The sequence below is a fragment of the Anopheles aquasalis genome, chromosome 2 (genome assembly GCF_943734665.1).
Source record: "Anopheles aquasalis chromosome 2, idAnoAquaMG_Q_19, whole genome shotgun sequence".
NCBI classification, from domain to species: Eukaryota; Metazoa; Arthropoda; class Insecta; order Diptera; family Culicidae; genus Anopheles; species Anopheles aquasalis.
Window position 1 is genome coordinate 10,590,001 of NC_064877.1, and position 22,500 is coordinate 10,612,500.

Consider the following 22,500-nt stretch of genomic DNA (forward strand, 5'->3'; position numbering starts at 1 on the left):
AGTCGTAGCAGTAGCATCTCTCTATCATATCTAGCTGCAATAGTGTATGATTTGTGAATGGTTTTCTCCGCGAGAACATTGTAGCATTAATAAGCTACCCAGAACATACAACAAAAAAATATCAGAAAATCAAGCAAAATCCAAACATAACTGCAGTTATGCTGCCGTAGTATAGTGTAGATCGTCTCAGATGAAGAGGCGCAGTGGCACATGCACACGATATGAATTTGGAATAAAGTATTACTAGCCTAAGCAACTGTTCAGTATAAACCAGTATTTTAATTATTCATTTGGATCCTACTACTCGTTAGTGTGTGATTGTGTGTGCTTGTCTGTTGTACGGCGAGCTACTGTTCTTCTCTTGTAGTTTTGTTTGTTAGTGGAGTGTTGTGCGCAGCTGTTAAAATAGTTGATAACTTGCTTGGGATTTGTTTTTAAAATTTATTTTTGAATACACCAATTGACATTGACCAGTACAGCAATGGTTTGGTGCAATGCACTGCTCTTTATGCTTTCTAGTTCTTAGGCGGGTCTCAATAGATTGAAGTGCTCTGTGTACTTATAATTTCCACAAATCTTGGACAAAGGTAATATTCGTTACAAGTGTAATAAAGCAAACATACGGCTCGTCCGTCCTTATATATGTTAAAAAAAGTGTAATAAAGTAAATTTTCTAGGTAAGGTATGCGTTACCGTTATGTCGTGGTTTTAGTAGATTTCAAACGGTCACTTCTTAGCTTGGAGGAATTTACCTGGGTCGAGAGGCCAGTTTCGTTTTCTGTCTTTACTTTCAGATGCAAAGCCTCACACCATCCACAAGCCGAGACATTGATTTAATTTAATTCTTTTTCTTTAATCTGTTCATTTTGTAAAAAGTGGTATTAGAAATGAGTCAAGAAACTTACATTCTTTCCTATATTTTTTTTGTTCTACGTTGGCTCGATTTTTGTTTTGCAACATGCACCAGTATCGCACACGGTACAGGATCTGGTGTTCATCTGGAACATGACGGATCCACTCGTGGTGAACCCCGAGATCGAGCTTCCCCAGCTGGACATTAGCAACAACTACACCACGGATTGCACGATCGAGTACTCGACCGGTAACTTCACCTGTTTGGCCGTGGTGTTCAACCTGAGACGCCGTTTGGGATATCATCTTTTCCACACTTACATCCCGTCGGCTCTGATCGTCGTCATGTCATGGATATCGTTCTGGATCAAGCCGGAAGCGATTCCTGCTCGAGTCACACTAGGCGTCACCTCGCTACTGACACTAGGTACGTATGCTAAGTGTACCCTTCATCGCAAAGAGTCAGACCGTTCAATCGCTTTTCTCATTTTAGCGACACAAAACACGCAATCGCAACAATCGCTGCCACCGGTATCGTACGTGAAAGCGATCGACGTTTGGATGTCGTCCTGTTCCGTGTTCGTGTTTCTCTCGCTAATGGAGTTTGCGGTCGTCAACAACTACATGGGCCCGGTGGCGACGAAAGCGATGAAGGGCTACTCGGACGAGGATCTGTCAGAGGCGATCGATTTTAATAAAAATGGCTACAACAAGGATCATCGCTCGTCGGAGGTGCCGAAGTACGACACGTTCTGTCACGGGCGTGAAACGGCTCTGTGTATCGACAAGTTTTCGCGCTTCTTCTTTCCCTTCTCGTTTTTCATCCTGAATGTCACCTACTGGACTACCTTCCTGTGAGTGCTGGCGCTATGGCCAGCTGACCACTTCAAGTCAATCTCGCAGGAGTTACTAGCGGTAACTAGTGTAATCGATTTAGAATTAGGTTGCCGTGGTACACACATATGGCTAACGGAAATCAAATGGTTGGCGATGCTGTTTGCTTAGGGCTAAGGCGCGATGGCGCATTCGTTTAAGAATAAACTGGTTTTCCTCCCAATGTAATTGACGCTACAACTGGCCACCGACCATTGGGTATGAAATTTGAGAAAAAAAAAACTGTGGCCAGAGTGAGCAATGAATGTGAGTAGAGACTTACAGCAGGATTCTTCTTCATATCGCTGAGCGTGAAACCACGAGGATCCGAGTAGGGATCGCGTGTCGAGACGAAGCGGCGCTGGAGCGGCTAAAACAGACAGAGGATATCGTTATAAAATTGTCTGCAGATCGTTTCGGGTTGTTTAATTATTACCTTCTTGTTGTTCACCTCGAGCAGCCGGCGGATGAACGACGAAGAGATCATTCGGGACGACATTTTAAGTAGCTGTAAAACAGAAATACAAATCGTGAGTGGTGTGAGGATGATGACGGATTGGTTTCGACAATCATTAGATTGGCAACGGTAGCAAATCGGAATCATGTTTTTCGGAAATGTTTTCCATTTAGCATTAAATTTGCTTTCAGCAATAGTCTAGTAGCCATAGATACCGAATTTGCACATGTCAATCATTCCATTCGTTGCAGTAGCGACTGTGCTTTCGGGAACGAACGACTCGCATTTGTTTCTAGCTTCGTTGTTAAAAAAATACATAAAAAGTTTTGAAATTCTGAAACATAGTCAGCGATCGCATTGTTTTCCTCTAAATTAAAAGGTGAGTTTCATTGGGTAAGTAATCGATATTTTCCTTATAGTTCCAGGTAAACAAAAATTTAAATTACACTTGCAATTATAATTTACTTGACGAGGTCTGAAGGTGTTAAAATGTGTGCTTAATTGTTTCGATTGTACAAGTTGTACAACAATCAAACCATTAAACTGCCCCAACGCTTTCATTCAAGAGGACAACCCTTGGTGCTCGACTTAAGTGCATCGCCTACTGTACAGGCGAGCACCTCTCATAAAATAATCGTTCACAACCACTTGTTGCACCCGTCTTCCCGTGTGCTTCCCCTAGCTGCAAACAATGCACTTTCGATGCTGAATTTGTGAATGAATTTCCGGCACCAATTCCATAGAACCATGCCAACGGCAAGGTTGCGTAACACGTGTGCGATTTGCAAAGAAAAAAAAGTTGGCACGTTGTTCCGGTCACATGGCACTGACGCTGGGACACGCCTAGCGTGATGCTCAACTGCCGGTATTCAAACAGAATTTCAAACACTTCATCCGTACCAGTACAAGCGCTGGGCATAAAACTATCGAAACACTTACAAAACACACCGGTGGGAGCTACACAAGCGAAGAGTAACACTTACGTTCGATGAGCGGTTCGAGAATCGATTAAGATAAACACAGTACAGGGGAGGTGAGTTTCGCTTCGGTTTTTTGGCACAAAAAATCAAACCAGTCACCGGGTGCGTGTGTGATAGCGGGAGCGAGCGATAGAGATAATTTTTGCGACGTTTGCGCGAAACTGCGGCCAAGCCTCGAGTGCGATAGGGGTAATATCGACCACAGCCGGTCACCACTGCTACGCCCCGGCCGGTTCGGTTTCGCACAGATTATCAGTCCCGTGTTGAGGGGGTTTTCGGGTGGAGCCCAAGAATACCAAACCACGGATAAGAAGAAAAAAATGGCACAGAATTGCATCAACACATAGAGCTGATAGTACGCTAACCCTGACCAAGACCATCGCGAAATTCATTTTAATCAATCTGTCGACGTTCGCCCCTCAAACCACACGTTTGTCTTCCTACCTTGCGGAAGAGGGACGCTGGAACCACAACTTGTATACCTGAGACACGATTCGTCGACACACCGGGGTGCTACTGTTTTCCACGTGGTTGTAAAGACAAGGGATTCGAAACGGCACGAAGCGCTAGAGCGACAGGACAATGAGTAACCGGATGGCTCCACTGCTCAACTACAGCGAATGAAATTTGGATAGCGACTGACACGAGATTGGTGGCTCCGGTTGGCAAGGATAACCGGATGGGCCGGTCCGGTGGGCTTACGGCGGGTTTTCGTTTGCTACGTTTGACCTTTCCCCGTCCTTTCCGTATGCCATGACACGCTACACCGCATGGTGGGCTCGTGCGCGGAAGCAGGAACGACTGGGGGCTGCACGCCGCACTGGGTGTTGCGGGTATGGAGTTGGCAAACAGCAATCAGCTGACGGTTTCGTCCTGGTGGAGCCTACGAGGCTGTTGTGCCGGCATATTTGGAGGACGGTTGAAGGACGAATGCTTCACGCTTTGCTCTGTCAATGTGTTAACGCGATGGCGATGTAAGCGGTGCTACAGTCGAGGGAAACAGTACGGAGTTCACGTTCCAGGAGGAAAACTGATTCTTTTAAATCATTCGTTAAACTTTGCTTGAACGCGATTTAGCAAATTGACGAAACGAAGGCGTCTGCTCTATACTTTTGGGCGTTTTTACTTAGCTCTGCTTTGGTTCTCCCGACCGTTTGATTGGGACCGCAACTGTGCAAAGCTGAACTGCAGTAAAGCGTAATTTGTGATAGTGTAATTTGCTGTCTTATCCAAAAGCATATAAAAAATATTATAGAAAAGCTACAAGTATTAACAATATTATTGGTTGAATTTAAGGAGCAATTCATTTAAGGTCATTTTTATTTTTGGTAGGATGTTCGAGTACATTTCTTTTTTTTAATTCAATTTTATTTTTAATACAGTACAGTATATATAGATTCATGCTGGACCAGACTGCCAGTACTTTCATGTTTACTCCTCTGCTGATGAGCGACTCTCGTAAGGTGTACGTTTTCAAATACCGCCGGAATTTCCACAAAATGCTATTGACTTCGTGATGTTTGCCAGTAGTATCACAGAGCTATATGGCCTCTATTGGAATCCTATGTTTTTATTTTCTTTTATGACATGCAATTCCGTTAGCAGTAAACTACAATTATTTCTATGGCATATGCGTTTTCGGTCCTTCCCTCCCATTTTTGTTCAAACTCTCCAGTTCCTACTTCATTAAATTTTCTCACCATATATTCGTACAATTTTTCTAGTTCTTCATCCTCGCTGTGATGATCAATCCATTGTAATGCCACTTCGGAATGCTCACGATTGCTAATGGCGTCTTTCATCTTCTTTAGCATTTCTTTTAATTTCTGTTTCACTGTGGCATTAAATCCCTGAGCGCTGTACGTAATTCCGTCCAATCTATTGAGATTGGCAGACTGAAAATTGTCGAGAGCTCCTCCAATGCCATTACGATAGGTATTTGCCGACCTAGGTGCAATCTGGGTGTGGCTAATGAAATTTATGAACGCTTTATACAATGCTTTACGCTTTTTCTCCAATTTAGGGTTTACTTTACCAACACGAATTACATGGCACGCATGATTTAGCCTGTCTCCATGTCTATCTTGACCCGTCGAAGGTCCGCCTCGTACAATATACTCTAAACCGGTTATTCGCTGGATCGCATGGATTCTTGCTATCAGCTTGAAATATCTTTTGACACGGTCGCGAATGTGATTACCTGGCGGCAATATTTTTTGGCCAGACTTCGCTGGCACGTCTGCTGTTTCCTGTTTTTCGTCACTGTTTTCCATGAATGAGCTGGAATCTTCTATATAATCCGTTTGGTCTTTCGGTCCGGTGTACTTTTTGATGTTTCGATCCATTTTCAATCGATAGATCTTGACAAAGTTGCACCGTTCGGTCGAACAATGTATGTTGAACTGTGCTCGGCTCTGTCTGTGGTTGGATACAGATATTCTTATAAGTAATCACGTGACAAGAACGAAACGGTGATAAAGTGCCTTCCATACACTTCTTTTAATAATCTGATAAAGTGGTTGCAAGGTTTGAATTCTGGTAAAACACTTACCTTAGCAGCTATGAAGAACGATCACGTCACTAGTAGCTATTACACTGGCAAAAAGTACTCACGGCTATGTAACGAAGCCCGCAGAAACCAGCGTATGTCCGCTTTAGTCGGCAGTCGGGAACTGATTTTCTGTATTCAACGGTGTTCTGCGCTTTTTAATCACTATTGACCACCTTCTCCCTCTCTTTTACCAATCAACCTACACCCCCCACCATTCTCCTTCTGCTTATCAATGAACGTGATAAAAAACGCAGGCAGCGTTCAAGCGTGGCAAAATGTGATGCGAGCGCATATAAATCAGCGAAATGCGCCTATTGAGTGAATGTTAATCACAAGCATGACGTGAGCGTGCAATGCCAGGAACATTTAATTATCATGAAATACTCTGGATTTCAAAACAACCAGTTTTTATTAGCTTCGCCAAATGGTTTAAACTAGACCAACTTATTGTGAAATTTACTCTTCCCGGGTATACTAATCTAATCAGTTAAGCTGCTAAAAACGCGAACGGTATAAGGTCTAGACCGATGATAAGTGTGCTAGCGGATCTGCTGCTAAACAGTTGGGCAATGGCAAATGATGATATAATGATGGACGAGCCGTATGTTAAAACATACAAACACAATTGAATTCTACACTTTAAAAAAAATCATGTTTCTTTTCAATCATCGAGCGTCAATTGGATATCTTTTCTGGTTAAATCATTGCACCAAGTGTGCAAAGGTAACGTTGCGAAACTGCTTCACATCGCGGATCATGCCACAAAAATCAACAATCATCATTCTTAGTAGCTTACAAGTTGCCCGATAAGCTTCGTGGAATAATGATTTTCGACACAGGCACTGGTCGTTTCTGGCAAAATCTATGCGATTACCTTCAGTTCGAAGAAAATGTTATCATTTGGCTTTGTTTCAATGTACTTTTATTCGACTGCAACGGACGAAGATCTACGCTTCGAATTCTTATCACACGGTTCGCTACATACTAAGCCATGATTCATTCGATCCCGATCGCATGCACCATTTGTTCGGATTCACTTGCCTGTGCATGCATAGTTGCATCGCGAAGATCGAGCTCATGACGTCGTGTAATGATCGGCAAAATTCCCGCTCATCACCAGCTGATAACTGACTGATGACTGTGCCACCGACTCAAACGTTTTGTGAACCAGACGTTTGTGGCTCGGTTGTGCTAACAAGAACGGCTTGTGCCGCACGATAGTCGTTTTCTTGTGGTAAACATGGAATTTAGTAGACTTTGCGCTCTCCTTGAAAAACTGTCTCACCACTCATGTACACCGTGTCCACGGAGAAAGGCATGCGCTTCATTGAAAAGCGTGCCTCTGCTAGCGAGTATCCTTCAGCATCAATAATGGAGGCGCATGGTATCATCATTTTTCAAACACTTTTTTTCTTATCGTCATTGTGCTATCTCGTTGGCTACTAGATAGTAAATATTCAACGAAATATAGAAACAGATAAAAAAATCTAAACAGTTGCGTATCAACTAGTTGGCGAGTCCCATAATATCCCGTCCGTTGCAGCTATTGTATTCGAAATAATCTTTAGGCGACTTTAGGCTTCGTACTTTATCCTGGGATGAAAAAAGTGCACCTTACTGCTACACACAATTTCGTATTGTGTTTGATTAATCACATTTTGGCTTTTATTTTATCTTGTTTCATAAAATAGCGTCATTAATTCTACACTGCAATTTTTTGCAACGGTATCTGATATTCTAGATATTAACGCTTTTTCTCCCACTGCTTGACAAACTCTCCCGTTTTTACTCCATAAAACTTACTCTTCATATACTCGTAAAGTTTTTCCAATCCCTCCTCAGTACTATGTTCTTGAATCCATTTTCTCGCACCTCCGGTATGAATCGAGTATTGAGTAATTATCTTTTTCATCTCGTTTAGCATATTCTGTATTTTGTCTTTTTCTACGGCAGAGCACCCGTTACCTTCGTAGCTCATCCCGTCCAATCCATTAAGATTGGCTGACTGAAATCTATCGATCGCACCTCCAATATTATCCCAACGGTTTACCGCCGCAGGTGCATACTGGGTGTGGCCGACGAAATTTGTTAACGCATTATACAGAGGTTCATTAATTTCCTTCAGTTGTGGGTTTACTTCACCAACACGAATCATATGACACGCTGGATTTTTCGTAGTTCCACGCACATCTTGACCCGTCGATGCTCCACCTCGAACAACATTCGTTAGACCCGTCATTTCCTCGATTGCATGGATTCTTGCTAGCAGTTTTAAATATCGCCTTAAACGTTCACGAATGTGATAAGCCGGTGACCCTCCTTTTACTGAGCTGGAATCTTCTATATCAGCCGTGGTTTTCCTGGGCCCCCTGTACGCTCTGTTTGTAGCCATTTTGAATTGATAAATCTATGCAAACTAAGAACTTTTGATTGTAGAATCTAACCTGGAATGTAAATGATTCTTTGAGTCGGTGAACAACGAATGTTGCTGAAAATGGTCTTTGCAGCTAATAAACATAAAATGGCGATATGGACAATCAAGACATCGGCGTCCTTCGAGTCACTCAGCCCTGCTAGACAGTCGGCGTGTGCTACGTTTGTAATCTCTATGGCTGAAATGATAAGAAAAGGCATAGATATTGTTATCTCCATGTTTTGGATTTCTGCAAATTGTTATCAATTGGATTTTGCTGTTGTTGGCAATTGTTATCAAATGGAGAACAGCTCTCTGGCGATCGTCTTCTTCTGCTTGTAAGTTACTGTGTCCCTTCGATAGTGTTAGGTCTTTAGATTTTATGCAATAAATAGAAAATACACTATACAGCAATGCCATTATCCCGCGCTCCTTAAATACTTCTTCATGATCTATAAAGGTTAATAATTTAATTTGGTTTAGACGCCTTCTTACAAGATGTAGACATAAAATTGGGCTATATAACTTCATGAAATTTCCGGTGCATTTTACACTTTTGCATGGATGGAAGATAAACGAAATCGCTGAAATTACGTATGATGTTTACGGTACCAATAGTGTATCAAATAAATCTGTACAGTGTCGGATTTGTCGATTCCGATTAATGTTAAACATGCATCTTTACACCGGCAGGTTCCGATTTTAAACGAGCGATTATATCACAATAAAACTGACAGCTAACGTGCATGTGAGTATTCGTAGCGGTTGATTTCATCGCGTGTCACTTCTTCTTCACCATTGCCCCTAAGTTCTAAACACTTATTGTTAAGCATAAACTTATACACTTTTATCACATTGATGGCAAATACTAGTGGGTTATTCGGACCAATTGTCATAAATATAAAGAATAGCGCTGCACGAGCCGTCAATGATGCTGTCGCGTAGATAGCGTGGCACGGTCAGACATCCGTAACATAAATATGATCAGGCACAAACGGGAATCGATTCAATGTCCATACAATTGCTCTCTCGCGATTCGTTGCTGGGCTTGCTTTGCATACAGTTATGAACGATGTCCCTGCACGGATGCAGATCACGCTATCATTAATCGCTCCAGGATAAGCTTACAGCTTACAGAAGTGACGCAAGCAATTTAGCAATACGGCATCCCACTGAGTCACTAAGCCGCTAGCATGCGAATCAACAGCTGATTGCGATTGGACGACGCAAGCCAACCAATCGCAAGGTCGAAATGACGAAGTTTTATAAAACCGACCTAGGGTTCTCCGTTTTCCGGCTTCAACGTCACTCTACGGAAACGTCATCATTTGCACTTCATGCAGCGCCGTCGAAGGTCGGATGGTCTCGGAATCGCACATCCAATATATTTAATCTACACACACATTTCAAAGACAACACACAAAACTAAACAAACGAGAACGGGTTGATGCCGGCTTAAAAGAGAAAGCGTAAGACGATTACGCATTGCACTTCACGCACTGTGCAACAGTTACACCAAAGAACATCATTCGATATCGCTCAAACGGATTCGTACTTATGCTCCACTCTGCTGCCAGTACTGATGATACGTTGCAATGTTGCGGGACAACACTTACCTTAACAGGTGTTTGTGGTTGTGCAGTGGTTCGTCAATAGGCACACAGCTGTGTCGCGAAGAAAGAGAAGCTATCGCACATCCGCTCTACTACGCTGCCGGCCGTGGAATGTCCGGACGGACGTTCGCTTTTACATTTGGCCCGCCTAGCAACGGCCGCCGAGAGCGCGCGACGATCGCTAGCGGCAGGAGAACGATCGTCGGGGGTTGTTGCCGGGAGATCAGTGTTTGCGAGACGAAAACTTCAAGTAACTACATTGACTGGGATCACAAACGACGGGAACGCTTGTACAGAAAAGCGTCCCTCTTTTCCGTTATTACTGCAGATCTGGATCGGTTGTGCTAGCAAGAACGGCATGGGTCGCATGATGGTCGTTTTCTTGTGCTAAAAATAGACTTGAGTAGAATTTGCGCTCTCCATGAAAAACTGCTTCATTATGCGCTCTCAAAACCAAATTTGCGGAGCGTGAACATGAACGCATGAACGCAATAGAACGCATTCTCAAGAGCGTTCCTTTGCTAGAAAGTATCCTTTGGCACCAACAATGGAGGCGCCTGTGGCTATGGTTTTTTTTTAAATATTTTTCTTATCCCCATTGTGCTATCTCGTTGGCTACTAGATAGTAAACATTCAACGAAATATAGAAACAGATAAAAAAATCTAAACAGTTGCGTATCAACTAGTTGGCGAGTCCCATATTATCGACCATAGCAGCTGTTGAATATGAAATTATCTTTAGGCGACCTAGGGTCTGGTATTCAGACTCAGGTATCTTCAAACGAAGTAAATACATGCTACAGTTACACATAATATAATAATGTGTTTGTTTAATACAATTTTATCTTTTATTGGTGAACTTGTTTCATAAAATAACGTTATTACATCTACACTACTTTGCGAAGGCATTTCGCTATTTTAGCGGCCAACGGTTTTCCCCCATTGCTTGACAAACTCTCCCTTTTTTACTTCCTCAAACTTACTCCTCATATACTCGTACAACGTTTTCAATCCCTTGTCAGAATTATGCTGCTTAATCCATTCTTTAGCTTTTATGCCATATTCGCCATGCTTGAGATTAGGATCCTCGATTATCTTGAGCATTGCGTCCAGCATATCTTGTATTTTCTTTTTTTCCGTAGCACCATACCCCTTCCCACCGTAGGTAATTCCATCCAACCCACCGAGATTTGCTGACTGAAATCGATCGATCGCTCCTCCAATACCGTTCCAACGGTTAACTTCCGCGAGTGTGTACTGGGTGTGGCCGACGAAATTTGTTAACGCTTTAAACAACCGTTCATTTTTCCCTGCCAGCTTCGAGTTTATTGCACCTACACGAAGCACATGACACGCATGATATTTCTGGGTTCCACGCACGTCTTGACCCGTCGATGCTCCACCTTGAACAATGTTCTTTAAGCCCGTCATTTCCTCGATCGCTTGGATTCTTGCTAGCAGCTTGAAATATCGCCTGAAACGTTCCTGAATGTGATCTACCGGGGGCGTTATCAGGAGGTTGCTATCTGTCACTGGCACTTTTTTTTCAGTCACTGAGCTGGAATCGTCTATATCTTCCGTCGTATTTTTGGGCCCCTTGTACGTCCTGTCATTTTGTGCCATTTCGAACCGATAGATTTAGGCAAACTGAGAGAGTCTCCGGGTCTGGAATGTAACTTCACCTTGCTGACTGATTACTGTGTGTGCTTCCGAGGGTTCGTGTGGCTTGCTTTTAAATCAAACTCGCTTCGCTTATCAATAAAACTGATTAAGTGCTCCTTTATAGTGAGATAAGATGTAACACCATTGAGAGGTAGATAACTACAGTTGATAGTAAAGATACGATATCTACTGTTGCTGCATCGTTCGTTTCTGCCTTCACATTAGTGGCTCAGTAAGGTTTCGGCATTTTCAAGCGTGGCCTCATACTTACAAAGAAGATTTACATGATTCTCGAAAAGCATTGTCGTACAATCTAGGACTCTCCAGCAGTGTTTCAATGCTGGGCAACTCCTGCTCCCGTAATACAGCTTGATATACAGGCGCTACGTAACGAAATAAATCCTGAATGCCGGCGGGAGATCGCGTCCTGGCGATCCAATCCAGTGCAGTTCGGCTGAAGAGCGGGTTTCCGATGAGGGTTGACTGCATCGTGTCTAGTATACGGTTTATCCTGGAGCAGTTGGAGGAGGTGGCAGCGCTAAGGGGATCCAGGGAAAAGTCTATCTGCCGCATATCGAACAGAATGGCACAGTGTAATCGATTGATGGCACCTGTCACCTCGTTCAAATGGTATTCCGCAACCGGTACCACTTGTTCGTGGCCAATCAAACGCACCAGCGTCCGGTAGAGACGATGATTGATCTCGCTTAATCGAGGATTAACTTCACCGGCACGAATCAATCGAACTTTGGCAAAGTTCACTGACTGTTCCTGTAGTGCACGCTGATCAACTGAATCCAGAAGCAGCTCTCGTAGAATGCCCGTCTTCTCTGCGATGGCCTGCAGCACTGCTCCAAGAAAGAAGAAACATCGCAGCCGTGTCTCAACATGTTGCTCAACTTCTCTAACACCAGGGAATACTATGGCGGAGTCTGTTCGTCGTCTTGGCACACACATTGTCGTTCGATGATCGTACCGTCGGGCAAGGGACGAACACAGAATGCGATTTGCGCGACCGTCCCCAAGGACTCCTTAAATGACACTAGAGACTGTCGATTGCAAAATCACGAGCTTTTATTTGCTTTGCAAATCTGCCGTTGCATCAATTCGAAGAATTTTCCTCTTTACTCGGTTTATCAGCTTTGTGCTTAAGCGTGTGACTGGCTAATCAACTAGAAGTCTCAGTAGACGATTATTCACAGCGTATCAACTATTTCGATCGATAGTTGCAACAAGTTATTAATAATATTCAATCATAAGTACACTGATCTGTTTTAACTAATTTCACAAACTCTTTTTCGAACAAAACGCTAACAGTTGTACACAAATAATTGCCGAAACCTTTCAGCAATGAACCTTTGGCCTTTGGCGCGACCGGGCAATTTTAGCGCGTTTCTGAGAACACAAATTTGGCGAGAAACGACTAAAGTTCATTTGCGTCACGTCCGATAACAAATATTCCTAGAAATATAATCGGTTTTATCTGGAGGAATAGATAACACTAATTCGATTAGACATTGCCGACGGCCAGGCGACGTCTTAGGTTAGTTCATTGTTGCACAGCCAGAAAAAATATGATAAGATTTAAAGTTATCACATCCACCCTCTAGCCGGTGTACCGAGAAATTGTACACCCCATGCACCTTCCTGATCCATCATTTGGACTTCTATTTTAGCGACAGATGAGCTAACGAAAATTTGTTATCACCTTCTAAAATCGGTGATGGTTTTTGTGCAGTGTTTCCACTTGGTTTCTACATGATTCATGCGTTTCAACGTGATTCAGACCGATTTTCTATGCTAACGAATTCCTATTCTCGTTTTCTACTGAACAGAGAACATGATTGAGGATTTTTATTACCGTCTTGCACTGTCTCACGATCTAAAGATCTTGTTATCAACGATGACCTTTTATTTATGCTTAGCATAATATTTTCACGTTCATGCTTATCTGAGATTCAAGTCCACTGATGTAGGGCGGTATCACTGAGGATTTGCATACCGTTTCAGGAACTCCCCATTCACCACACTATTGTACACCTCTTTGCCATATTTGAACAGTTCCAGCACTCCCTCGTCCTTGAAACTTTCCTTAAGCCACTCCATAGCGGCACTAGACAATTCAACATGATCTTTGATCGCCTTCTCCAACATCCGCAACACCATGCGGATAGCGCTCTGATTCGATCCATCCATAAGGCCACGAAATCGAACCCGGGACAGTAGTATCAATCGATCCGATTGGGCCCTATCGATCGAACCTCCAATGCCTCTCCACAGGTTTGCCTCCCTTGCGACGACCTGCGTGTGTCCCAGGAAGTTAGCAAGCGCATTGTACAGCGGTCTGTGGTCGCTTTTTAGCTCTTCATTGATCTCTCCAACCCGGATGACATGCGCCGCGTGATAGTCCAGCCCATGGCCACTGCTTTGATCCTGGTACTGGCTCGGGCCACCGGTCACAAGATCCTGCTGCTGTATGTCCGTCAGTGTGGAGATGCCTTCCAGTATGGCACCGAACTTGAAGTATCGCTTGCAACGCTTCTGAATGTGCTGCTGCGGGTCAACTATACGATGATCGTACTCCTCTTCAGTACCGTGCAATCGCTCACTGTAGGCAGTTGAAGTAGGATCGGCAACACGTTCCGTAGGTTTTCTTTTTCCACTCATTTGCACTCAGTTGCTTTAGCACTTGGATCGATTACGGAGACCATGAAATCGCCCCGCGAGCGATCTCAGCAATGCACCAGAAACTAATGCTGATACTGAGTCAGCAGCGCATGTGTACCAAGTCAAAAGCATGCTCAATTACTTACTATCATCAACCGGGTGTCCACATGTTATCTTCTCTGGCAAAATCATTACGTCGCAATCGTTGCTACTTGAATAAAAAATCATCATTCCTCGAATCTTGCAAGTAGCTTGAAGATAAGCTTCGAGGAATGAGGAAAATGAATTTTTGATACCGGCACACTTGGCGAATTTAAACGTCTGTAAGTGAAGGTCGGCAATTAAAATAGCTCTGACGCTGTGTTTGTTATCGTGCTCTGTTTATGAGATTAGACGACATCAACTTGCTTATCTTATAGTTGACAAAAAATTCCTATCATGTGAGAATGTTGCAACTTCATTTCTTTTATTAGATAACATTCGATAGTGGCACACGCTATGTTCTCTTATCAGATGATTCGCTTTAGCATGTAGGTGGCTTATGAGTCATTCGATCCCGATCGTGTGTAGCATTCGTATCGCTGCCTATACTTACAACGTTGCAACGCGATGATCAAACTCATGACGTCGTGTAATGATCGACAAAATTCCCGCTCATCACCAGCTGATAACCTTCCTTGCCCGCTTCGAACAGCACCTCGGTTCCGGCGCACCACACCGCAACCCAGTCCTCATTCAGCACGCTCTGGTCCGACTCAGTGCGCGTTCCATCGGGCGCTTGGACGTACTTTTGAATGAGTTCCCGGAATTTCAGCACCAGTCCCTCCACCGTTTGGATTTGACCATCGAGCGCCCCGTTGAAATCAATCTTGGCCAGCTCCGCCAAATTGTCCGACTGAAAGCGATCAATCTGACCACCGACACCGTGCCAAACGTTTGCATGCCGGACCACGTTCTGCGTGTGGCCAATGTAGTTCTTCAGCGCGTTGTAGAGCGTGGCACTTTCCTTCTGCAGCCGTGGCTCGATCGTGCCCACACGGACGATGTGCGCCGCATGATACTCACGCTGGAGTCCACTCGAGCGGTCCTGGTACTGGCTGGCACCGCCCTGCACAAGCCCAACACGCGGTAGTGCCGTCTTTTCCGCAATGCCCTGTAGGATCCCGCCGAAGGTGAAGTACCGCAGCAGACGGGCCGAAATGTGAACGTTCGGATCACGCACACGTCGCTCGTAGCACTTTCGATCACCGTGCAGATTCTCGGAGTAGACGGTCGATGCGATGTCCGGTATGACCTTTGATCGCTGTCTAGCTGCATCTGCCGGAATCGTACTGCACAACACGACGACCAGCAGCACCACGATCGAGGAGAGACAAACTGTGGAACAACCCATTGTAACTTCCTGAGTATGAATGCTGCTGCTGGCTGTGCGCATACACTTTTATACGAAAGATGCACTAGGCGCTGGTCGCGCTTTCTAGAGGTTATCGGAATACCCCCGGCAAATAGTAAACACGGGTGGGTTTTCCCTTGCTTTTACTCTACCTGCGACTCCTTATCATCTGATCGGCTATTTAGTTATGGAAATCAGCATTCATCGCACAACAAGGTGGTGTTGCGAGTGTTTTGTCTCTTTAAAAAAATGATTCTATGAAAACGCTTAGATGATGGACTTTATTTGATTCATTTCTTCTCTCTCTCTTCCACTGCTGTTCCCTTCGCTTCTCGCCTCTAACCCCTCCGGTTACGCCATATCTCCCATGGATCGATGTTTGCCCAATGAACGGTGCGCGCACGCCGTAGGCTGCTCGCTACTCGATGATGTTTGCGGTTGAATAAATATGATGTTCTGCCTTAATCGCTCATTTGTCACTCTCCTTTTAGTTCTCGGCCTACCCAGGCGTGAGAGAATCCCTATTCCTTTACTTTGCCCCACACGGGCGAATAAGTCTTTTGTTGACCACCGCTTTTTGCTGTTGTGGTACCCAACTATTCAACGCTCTTCCGCAACAAGGCAAAGACAAGGAACGGCGCTTGTTTATTTGTTTGTTAAGCATTAATTTCTATAAAATGAAGAGACCCACACTCTACGGCACCCTCTCTTCCCTAATGTTTCTCTAGCGTGTCATTTAGACAGTCGGATCACTCCCCTCTACACGGGGCAAACTGCACTGCTGTGTTTGCGCTTTGCTGATGGTGTTCCAAACGGTCCAGATGCGATAATCCACTTTGACGCAGCAGCATCGACAGCAGGCGGTACAAATCCTCTTATGCTTTCACTGTCTTGACCTAACGGGTGGTTGTTTTTCAAAAAGATAAACGATATTAATCATCAATATCAAAACGGTGATAACGAAATTCACGGCAAGTCCTTACCTCGGCAGATTGCATATTTCACATGCCGACAGTTCCCGGCTGTTGATGAACGTGCAGAACGAGCAAATCCAGTTTTGCTCTGCATCGCCACTCGGCACAAACTCAACATCGTTGCTCATGCTGCCACTGAAATGGTGTGTTTAAGATACCGAAAGTGTTAAGACGATAACGATTTAGCTAGTGGCTATCATTACTTACTCTTCGTGATGTGAGCTGGCTGCAATAAGTTCCTCTAGCGTTTTCCACACCTCCCGCGATTTCCACTCGTTGGCGAGGGCTTTGTCCTTGGTGCGCACTGCTTCCAGTAGTGGTCCGAGCTGGGACTTCATTGGCAACATGTCTTCCATACGGTAGAGAAACAGCAGCAGATGGAAATCGGATACAACCTGCAAAAAAGCATAGAAGGAGAGAACAGGAGATGCTTGATTTGCTATTTGGAGCCAGGGAATGCAATGCGTTACACTTACATCGAGGAAGTCCATCGAGCGTGATTTGGCCAGGTAGCCGGCCAACGCCGAAAAGTCCTGTATGTGCCCATCGATCAGCCGGTTCTCGACCGGGAAGTACTCCTTGGCGTCCTTTCGTTCCAGGAATGTGTAAAGCGGAACGAGCGGTGTCGAGGCGGGCACATCCACTAACAGGTACTCGACCGGGAGTGGTCGTCCCAGGCGCTGCACCTCGTTGCCGTACACATCCTTTTCCTGCAAAGAAACACAAACAACGGAAACTGGGTGAGAAAACGTGGCGTACGCAAGCCGCGATGGTTACTGCGACGCTGCAAGTTGGTATGCCAATCGAGGGTTCGTCGTTTCCCGGTGTCTTGGGTTACTACGAATGATTTGTACAGAATGCAAACGAAAACAGACCATTTCTGGACCTCTACAGTGCAGTGCACAGCAAACGTTGCATTTCTGATTAGTAAAAAAAAAAAAGCCGTGATGAAGTAAGAGTCCCACATGCCTTCGATCATCAAAAGAGAGGAAAAGAATGTAAGCACACAGACTGTAAGCGAATCATCACCAACATCGAGCAAAGTGCCAGCACCAGTTGAGCATTATATTTGATTAGATTGATTTAACTCCAAACATCGATCGACCAAAGTCCGGTTAACGCGATGCAGCAACAAACACACCGACGATCATTCTCGTGAACGGCGGCCACGGCGAGCTCACTGTTCTCGACGCGGCGTTGCGGTCTGCCGATGGCGCCGAACAACTGCCATGAGCGACTCTCAGCGACTGTGAATGAACTTTGGCGCCACACCGCTTCACATGAGTCACTCATCATCGCGTTCGTCGCCCGCGTATAGTCCGTGAGGAGCCGCCAAGTGCCAAAGAAGCAAGTGAGCAAATGTACGCGACATCGTTGGCGCACGTGAAGGTACAACGTTGAACATCTGATAACAAGTGTAGTGTGAGGTACGATATGTCGCCATGCTGACCCCGTCGTTTGTTATCGCGCATTATACGCGACAAACCATCGCCAATGAAAGGGGAGCCCCTTAACGTTACATGGCAATAGTACAACCCGAGCGTAAGTGCGTTTGCGACGTCATTTACAACTTATTTGTGGTAGTGGTGGGATGTAGCGATGGGCAGTGTTGTTACGTTAAAACCTCACAAAACAATCGATATCGTGACGAATCGATTTCGAGCAAATCGCTGCTATCTCAACCGTGGCGCCAGCGTGGGAATACTGGCAACAACCAACCAAACGTATGATCATCGACCTGGCGCCCTCTCTAGGGGTTGCGTTGATTGCCGCTCGCTTCCCTCGTCACGATCGTGACCGGTCACGATGCCGTAGAGAGGGAGAGCGCGCGCGTTTAGTAATGAACTTGACCGCTGCCTGTTTGGCGGGAAGAACATCTTCGTCGTCGTCGTGCTAGGGACTGCAGCACTCAAAACGTATCACACGACCACTCAGACAGCGAGGGTGGTAGTTGCAGGAGCAAAACAAAAAAAAAAACAACAACAAAACGAACATTGTCGCCGGCAGCGGCTGTTCGGCGTTCGTGCGTCATCCACTCAAGCAAAACGGAGATGAGATGAGATGAGAGGGTGCGAGAGAAGGGCGTGGAGGACGTAACGGCGTGGAGTAAGGTGACACAACAGTACCGGGCGTTTGACCGCGCAAAAATGAGATATAAAAAAGTAAAAAGGCAAAAGAAAAAACAAAATAAATGAACGCTTTACAATGAAGAGGCCCAAAGAGTGAGCTAAACGCACAACCCGGTACCAGCTGAGTGGAACCAGCAAGTAATGATGATTTTTTTTGGCTGCTATCTCCGGATCGTTTAATGATATGCAAAATTTACCTCATTGCTGATTAGGTAATGGTGGAATCGCGCAAAAACGATCTAATGACCATAAATTTGACGACACCGGGATAAGCGTGCTATTAGAGCTCCGCTACCCGAGCCGTCGATACGGCGTAAAATAGTGGATGGACGACGGCATTCCCTGCCAAAGTCACATCTGTTTCGCCATCAGTAAGCGGACCATTGCTACGTGCCGAGTGAAAACAAAAGTGAAATTAATGTGCTGAGAGGAGAAAAGCATAACACGCTCATCCAGCCCCCTTTCCTGCTGGCGTGGGGGGATTGGTTTCTGTGGTTTCTGGTCGGCACTAAAAAAAAAGAAAAGCACTTTTCGGTCACTCACCGCGGAGGAGCTCACGAGAAAAAAGCCAATACGCAGTACGCCATTCTGGACGGTCTCGGTGGGTTGGTTTTGTTTGTTTTTCTTGCGCCCAGTTCGCACGATAGAGAGTGAGTGAGCGCAAGAGCGTTGTGCTGGTTGTGTCCAGCTGATGATGGTAGTGGTGATGAACGATGACGATCATCCAAAGGTCGTCCGTACTAAAACCAAACACAGCGCGTAAAACGGAGCGAGAACGAGAGCGGAATCGAAGCAACCGAGAGAGTTAACCGGTGAGTCCGACCGTTCTGCCGTACCGTTGCGTCGCGAGTCGCAAAACAAACGCAAACGAAGCAGGCAGGCAGGCAGGCCGCTGGGCAAACGTCAAAGTTGGTGTGCAAATCAAAACAACCAGCAACCAGCGGTTGCTGCGTGATCAAAACACTATACCCAGGCATCCTCGTACCGAGACAGGACGCGTCATTATACCATGCACGACGCAATGTGAAACAACATGCCGCTGAACCGCTTCCACGACAAACGGTTACACAACAATCACCGTAGGCGCCATCGCAATTCGTGGTAGTGTTTGTTGGTGGTGCGTTTTGGGTGCGCGTGTGTCCGGGAAAAAAAACAAAACAAAAAAAAGAACGGTTCCATTCCGGTGCGTCGGTGCAAATGCGCCGATACGCAATACAACATGCCCCCCCGGCATTGGGTAGAGCGCGCGAAAGGGCAGTGAACGCGTGAAAAGAAAGGCACAGCGAGCGAGCGAGCGCGCGAGAGAACCGCCGTTCAGTTCCGCTCAGTTCCGGTTCGACACGATCGATCGATCGCGTTGACAAAAATAAACAATTATTGCAGTAAGCATCACACGCGCCTACACACATACCCACACGCACGTTTGTACTCATAAGGTTCTGTTTCGTTCTCTCACTTTCTCTCTCTCTCTCTATCGCTATCGTTGCTCTGTGTCGTGGAACGTGTAACTAGTGTAATTGCTGGGTAATTTGACATCGCATAGCATAGCATTCAAGCGTGGCCAGGTGCCGCCAAAGCTCAGAAATGACTTGCAGCAATTTTTAGATTTTCTGTTTTTTTTTCGTGAAACACCATCCGCCTCCATCGTTGGGAAGTGCGTAAGAACGGACCCAAAACTGAGCACAATGGAGTGTAACGCACGGAAAAAAATCAACCATCCCGATACTGAATGCTGGTTGTCACGCAACCGCAGCGAACCAATTGACTAATTCCCTTCCAAAACAAAACCCGCTATCGGGGCAAGTTCCAGCCGCCTCCATTAATCTTCGGTTCGGTGAACGGGCTCTAGGGGCCGCGTTAAAAGAGTTGTGCACAAAGAATGCTTTTTCCTCCTCTTTTTTACCTCTACGCAGCGTCTGACGCTTGTAATATTGAGGCAGCACACCTCTTCCTACACCGTTTTTTGCACCAGCCACTAGGCGCCTCCATCGAAGAAACATAAGTTATCAGGACAATAAGAAAATGTTTCAATTGATTAATCCCAGGACCGAAAAGGGCCGCGTTCTCTTCCGCAGTTTGTTTGTTTGTGATCCCACCCAACCACGATTTCTGCACGATTTATGGAAACTATCGAGTAGCATGAATGTGATGCGAAGAGCAATCCATTTTAATGTTTTCTCTCTTTTTCGCTCCTTTATCCGCTGTCGCTAATGGCACTGCCATGACTCTCGAACACAAAGAAACACAATGCCTGCTGTGTGCCGGAAAAGTGTCAACAAGTCTTTCAATGTTGCATCATGCTAGGTGGATTTGTGCTCAGAGGAAACGCGACCAAACATAACGGATGTTCTCCGCAGAGCGCAGTAGGCTCGCATCTGTCATCAAAATAAATGACCGTCGTCTGGCGGCGGTCTCGCTGGCTGTCAAAATGGTGACGCACGACATTCGGATTGAGTTGAGCATCGAATTGAAACGAATGGTGTCGTTCGATCGTCTCGGTTGATTCTATCATTTACGGGTATCTAAGGCAAGACCAAGATAAAATGCGTTTCTCACTATCACCAGCATGGTGATGACAACAAAGTTGCGAAGCCTGTGACAACACGATTGCAAAGACCGCAAAACAAGACACGCAATTGTAAAGGGAATCCCTGCACAAACGGGCAGCAGCAGCAGCAGTGGCAAGGCAAAACGTGAGGCGTGCAAGTGTTCCCCGAGCACAAGATGATTGCGCCTGCTTGCCAGCAGCCAGATCACAAGGTCACGGTCATCGAGGTTTCACGTACGTACGTGCGTGCATGCATGTGTGTGGATGTTTGGGGGGCAGTCGAAACAACAAACAAACTCCGGAGAGACTCTGTCAGGGACTCTCTCTCTCTCTCTTCTCTCGCAAATCCGTCTCGCGCATTGTCGTGAGTGATGCAGCAGCAGTGAGTGAGGCGTAAACAATGAGTGAACTGTTAGTTTGTTCGTGAGGTAGTTAGATTCGGAGACTACCGAGACCGGTGCCGACAGTACTGGAGGAAGAGGTCGGACCGTTGGTGGTCTGTGGAGACGTTGTTGGCGCGTGTCAGTAAGCGCGCGAGTTTAGTAAACAACTTGCGTGGTGGTAACTTGTTTGTTTGTCTAGTGACAAGTCCGAGCAGGCGAAGGACGAAGTAGTGTACGTGGATCAAGATTTTCTGTCGGGGCATGAGCAGTAATTTGGATAAAAATATAATCCCACCAATCTTTCAGGCCCCTTTTGGCACACATTTTGTGTCGTGCCTGAGTTCATCTCGTTTTCGTATTTGCTCCATTTGCCAGCTGAGATCCCCACCTGTCGGCGCCCTCTGTGGGGACAGATAGTATAATGAAGGGGTCGTATGCTCCACCGATTGATGATGATGATGCTCGGGCTACTCATACTCATTTTAATAAAGCAGCTGTAGCAGTGGCTCTGCTAGTAGGCCATGCTCCCCGTGTTAGTGAGCCTGATACTCTCATTTCCTCACCAGTGAGAGTGGAAGGATTCGCTGTCTTCTCTCTCTCTCACTATTGTTTAGGGATTAAAAACAGACACAAATTGTCGTTCTCGCACTCTCTTTTTCTCTCTCGCTCTCTGTTCGATTTTCTTCCAGAGGTCCATCGCTCTGGATGGTTCGATCGAGTAACCGACCAACCGACCGACCGGAGCGCAAACCGTGCTGTGTGGGTCAGTCGAACAGCATGTCCAGCACAGACGTCCTGTGCCAGGCAGCGGCTGGCCAAGGAAGCAACAAAGAAAAAACGTGAAAACTGAACTCCCTCCCCACACAAGAGGCAGACACGCACGCACGCACGACACGATCCTGACAGCTGTCAAACATTGTTTTGTCCTTCGTTGTGAAAACTCGCTCACTCTCTTGCCTGCTAGTGGACGGCGTGAAAATGTCCGATGTCAGATGTCGGCCAGTG

General features: G+C 45.6%; 7 protein-coding genes across 12 annotated transcripts in view; 2 read left to right on the forward strand and 5 right to left on the reverse strand.

Moving 5' to 3' along the window:
- The window catches only part of LOC126572843 (glycine receptor subunit alpha-2-like), a 13,477-nt gene extending 11,580 nt beyond the window's left edge, over positions 1 to 1,897 (forward strand). Inside the window, exons 1-2 of the mRNA XM_050232520.1 lie at positions 1 to 1,279; positions 1,346 to 1,897. The exon at positions 1 to 1,279 is cut by the window's left edge and continues 11,580 nt beyond it. Of these exons, the coding sequence (XP_050088477.1) occupies positions 1,006 to 1,279; positions 1,346 to 1,710 (639 nt within the window). The 5' untranslated portion in view covers positions 1 to 1,005 and the 3' untranslated portion in view covers positions 1,711 to 1,897. The remainder of the gene's footprint in view (positions 1,280 to 1,345) is intronic.
- Positions 1 to 3,735, reverse strand: part of LOC126572844 (uncharacterized) — a 45,750-nt gene extending 42,015 nt beyond the window's left edge. Inside the window, exons 1-3 of one of the 2 annotated variants that reach the window (XM_050232522.1) lie at positions 3,607 to 3,735; positions 2,162 to 2,233; positions 2,009 to 2,095 (exon numbers count right to left, since the gene is read on the reverse strand). In XM_050232522.1, coding sequence (XP_050088479.1) covers positions 2,009 to 2,095; positions 2,162 to 2,224 — 150 coding nt within the window. In that variant the 5' untranslated portion in view covers positions 2,225 to 2,233; positions 3,607 to 3,735. Of the gene's footprint in view, positions 1 to 2,008; positions 2,096 to 2,161; positions 2,234 to 3,165; positions 3,358 to 3,606 lie in introns of those variants that run through there. The other variant, XM_050232521.1, reaches the window with a different exon arrangement.
- A 6,864-nt stretch (positions 3,736 to 10,599) lies between these two features.
- Positions 10,600 to 11,672, reverse strand: LOC126571080 (uncharacterized). Its single transcript, XM_050229320.1, has one exon. The coding sequence runs from the start codon at positions 11,360 to 11,362 to the stop codon at positions 10,658 to 10,660; it is 705 nt and encodes a 234-aa protein (XP_050085277.1). The 5' UTR covers positions 11,363 to 11,672; the 3' UTR covers positions 10,600 to 10,657.
- Positions 11,673 to 13,384: 1,712 nt separating this feature from the next.
- LOC126572378 (uncharacterized) lies at positions 13,385 to 14,068 on the reverse strand. The gene has a single exon (XM_050231630.1). The coding sequence runs from the start codon at positions 14,066 to 14,068 to the stop codon at positions 13,385 to 13,387; it is 684 nt and encodes a 227-aa protein (XP_050087587.1).
- A 441-nt stretch (positions 14,069 to 14,509) lies between these two features.
- Positions 14,510 to 15,472, reverse strand: LOC126571079 (uncharacterized). The gene has a single exon (XM_050229319.1). The coding sequence runs from the start codon at positions 15,459 to 15,461 to the stop codon at positions 14,688 to 14,690; it is 774 nt and encodes a 257-aa protein (XP_050085276.1). The 5' UTR covers positions 15,462 to 15,472; the 3' UTR covers positions 14,510 to 14,687.
- A 251-nt stretch (positions 15,473 to 15,723) lies between these two features.
- LOC126573534 (nuclear protein localization protein 4 homolog) overlaps positions 15,724 to 22,500 on the reverse strand; it is a 19,650-nt gene continuing 12,873 nt past the window's right edge. Inside the window, exons 7-10 of the mRNA XM_050233724.1 lie at positions 16,912 to 17,145; positions 16,643 to 16,830; positions 16,445 to 16,570; positions 15,724 to 16,357 (exon numbers count right to left, since the gene is read on the reverse strand). Of these exons, the coding sequence (XP_050089681.1) occupies positions 16,345 to 16,357; positions 16,445 to 16,570; positions 16,643 to 16,830; positions 16,912 to 17,145 (561 nt within the window). The 3' untranslated portion in view covers positions 15,724 to 16,344. The remainder of the gene's footprint in view (positions 16,358 to 16,444; positions 16,571 to 16,642; positions 16,831 to 16,911; positions 17,146 to 22,500) is intronic.
- The window catches only part of LOC126573533 (homeotic protein female sterile), a 15,684-nt gene continuing 10,868 nt past the window's right edge, over positions 17,685 to 22,500 (forward strand). Inside the window, exon 1 of one of the 5 annotated variants that reach the window (XM_050233722.1) lies at positions 17,685 to 17,977. The gene's annotated coding sequence lies outside the window, so the exon portion shown is untranslated. Of the gene's footprint in view, positions 17,978 to 19,423; positions 19,947 to 20,660; positions 21,347 to 22,244 lie in introns of those variants that run through there. The other 4 variants (XM_050233721.1, XM_050233720.1, XM_050233723.1 and 1 more) reach the window with 4 other exon arrangements.

Excerpts from the sequence above, each read along its gene's own strand:
- LOC126571080 (XM_050229320.1), bottom strand. The coding sequence starts at position 11,362 with ATGGCACAAAATGACAGGACGTACAAGGGGCCCAAAAATACGACGGAA.
- LOC126572378 (XM_050231630.1), bottom strand. The coding sequence starts at position 14,068 with ATGAGTGGAAAAAGAAAACCTACGGAACGTGTTGCCGATCCTACTTCA.
- LOC126571079 (XM_050229319.1), bottom strand. The coding sequence starts at position 15,461 with ATGGGTTGTTCCACAGTTTGTCTCTCCTCGATCGTGGTGCTGCTGGTC.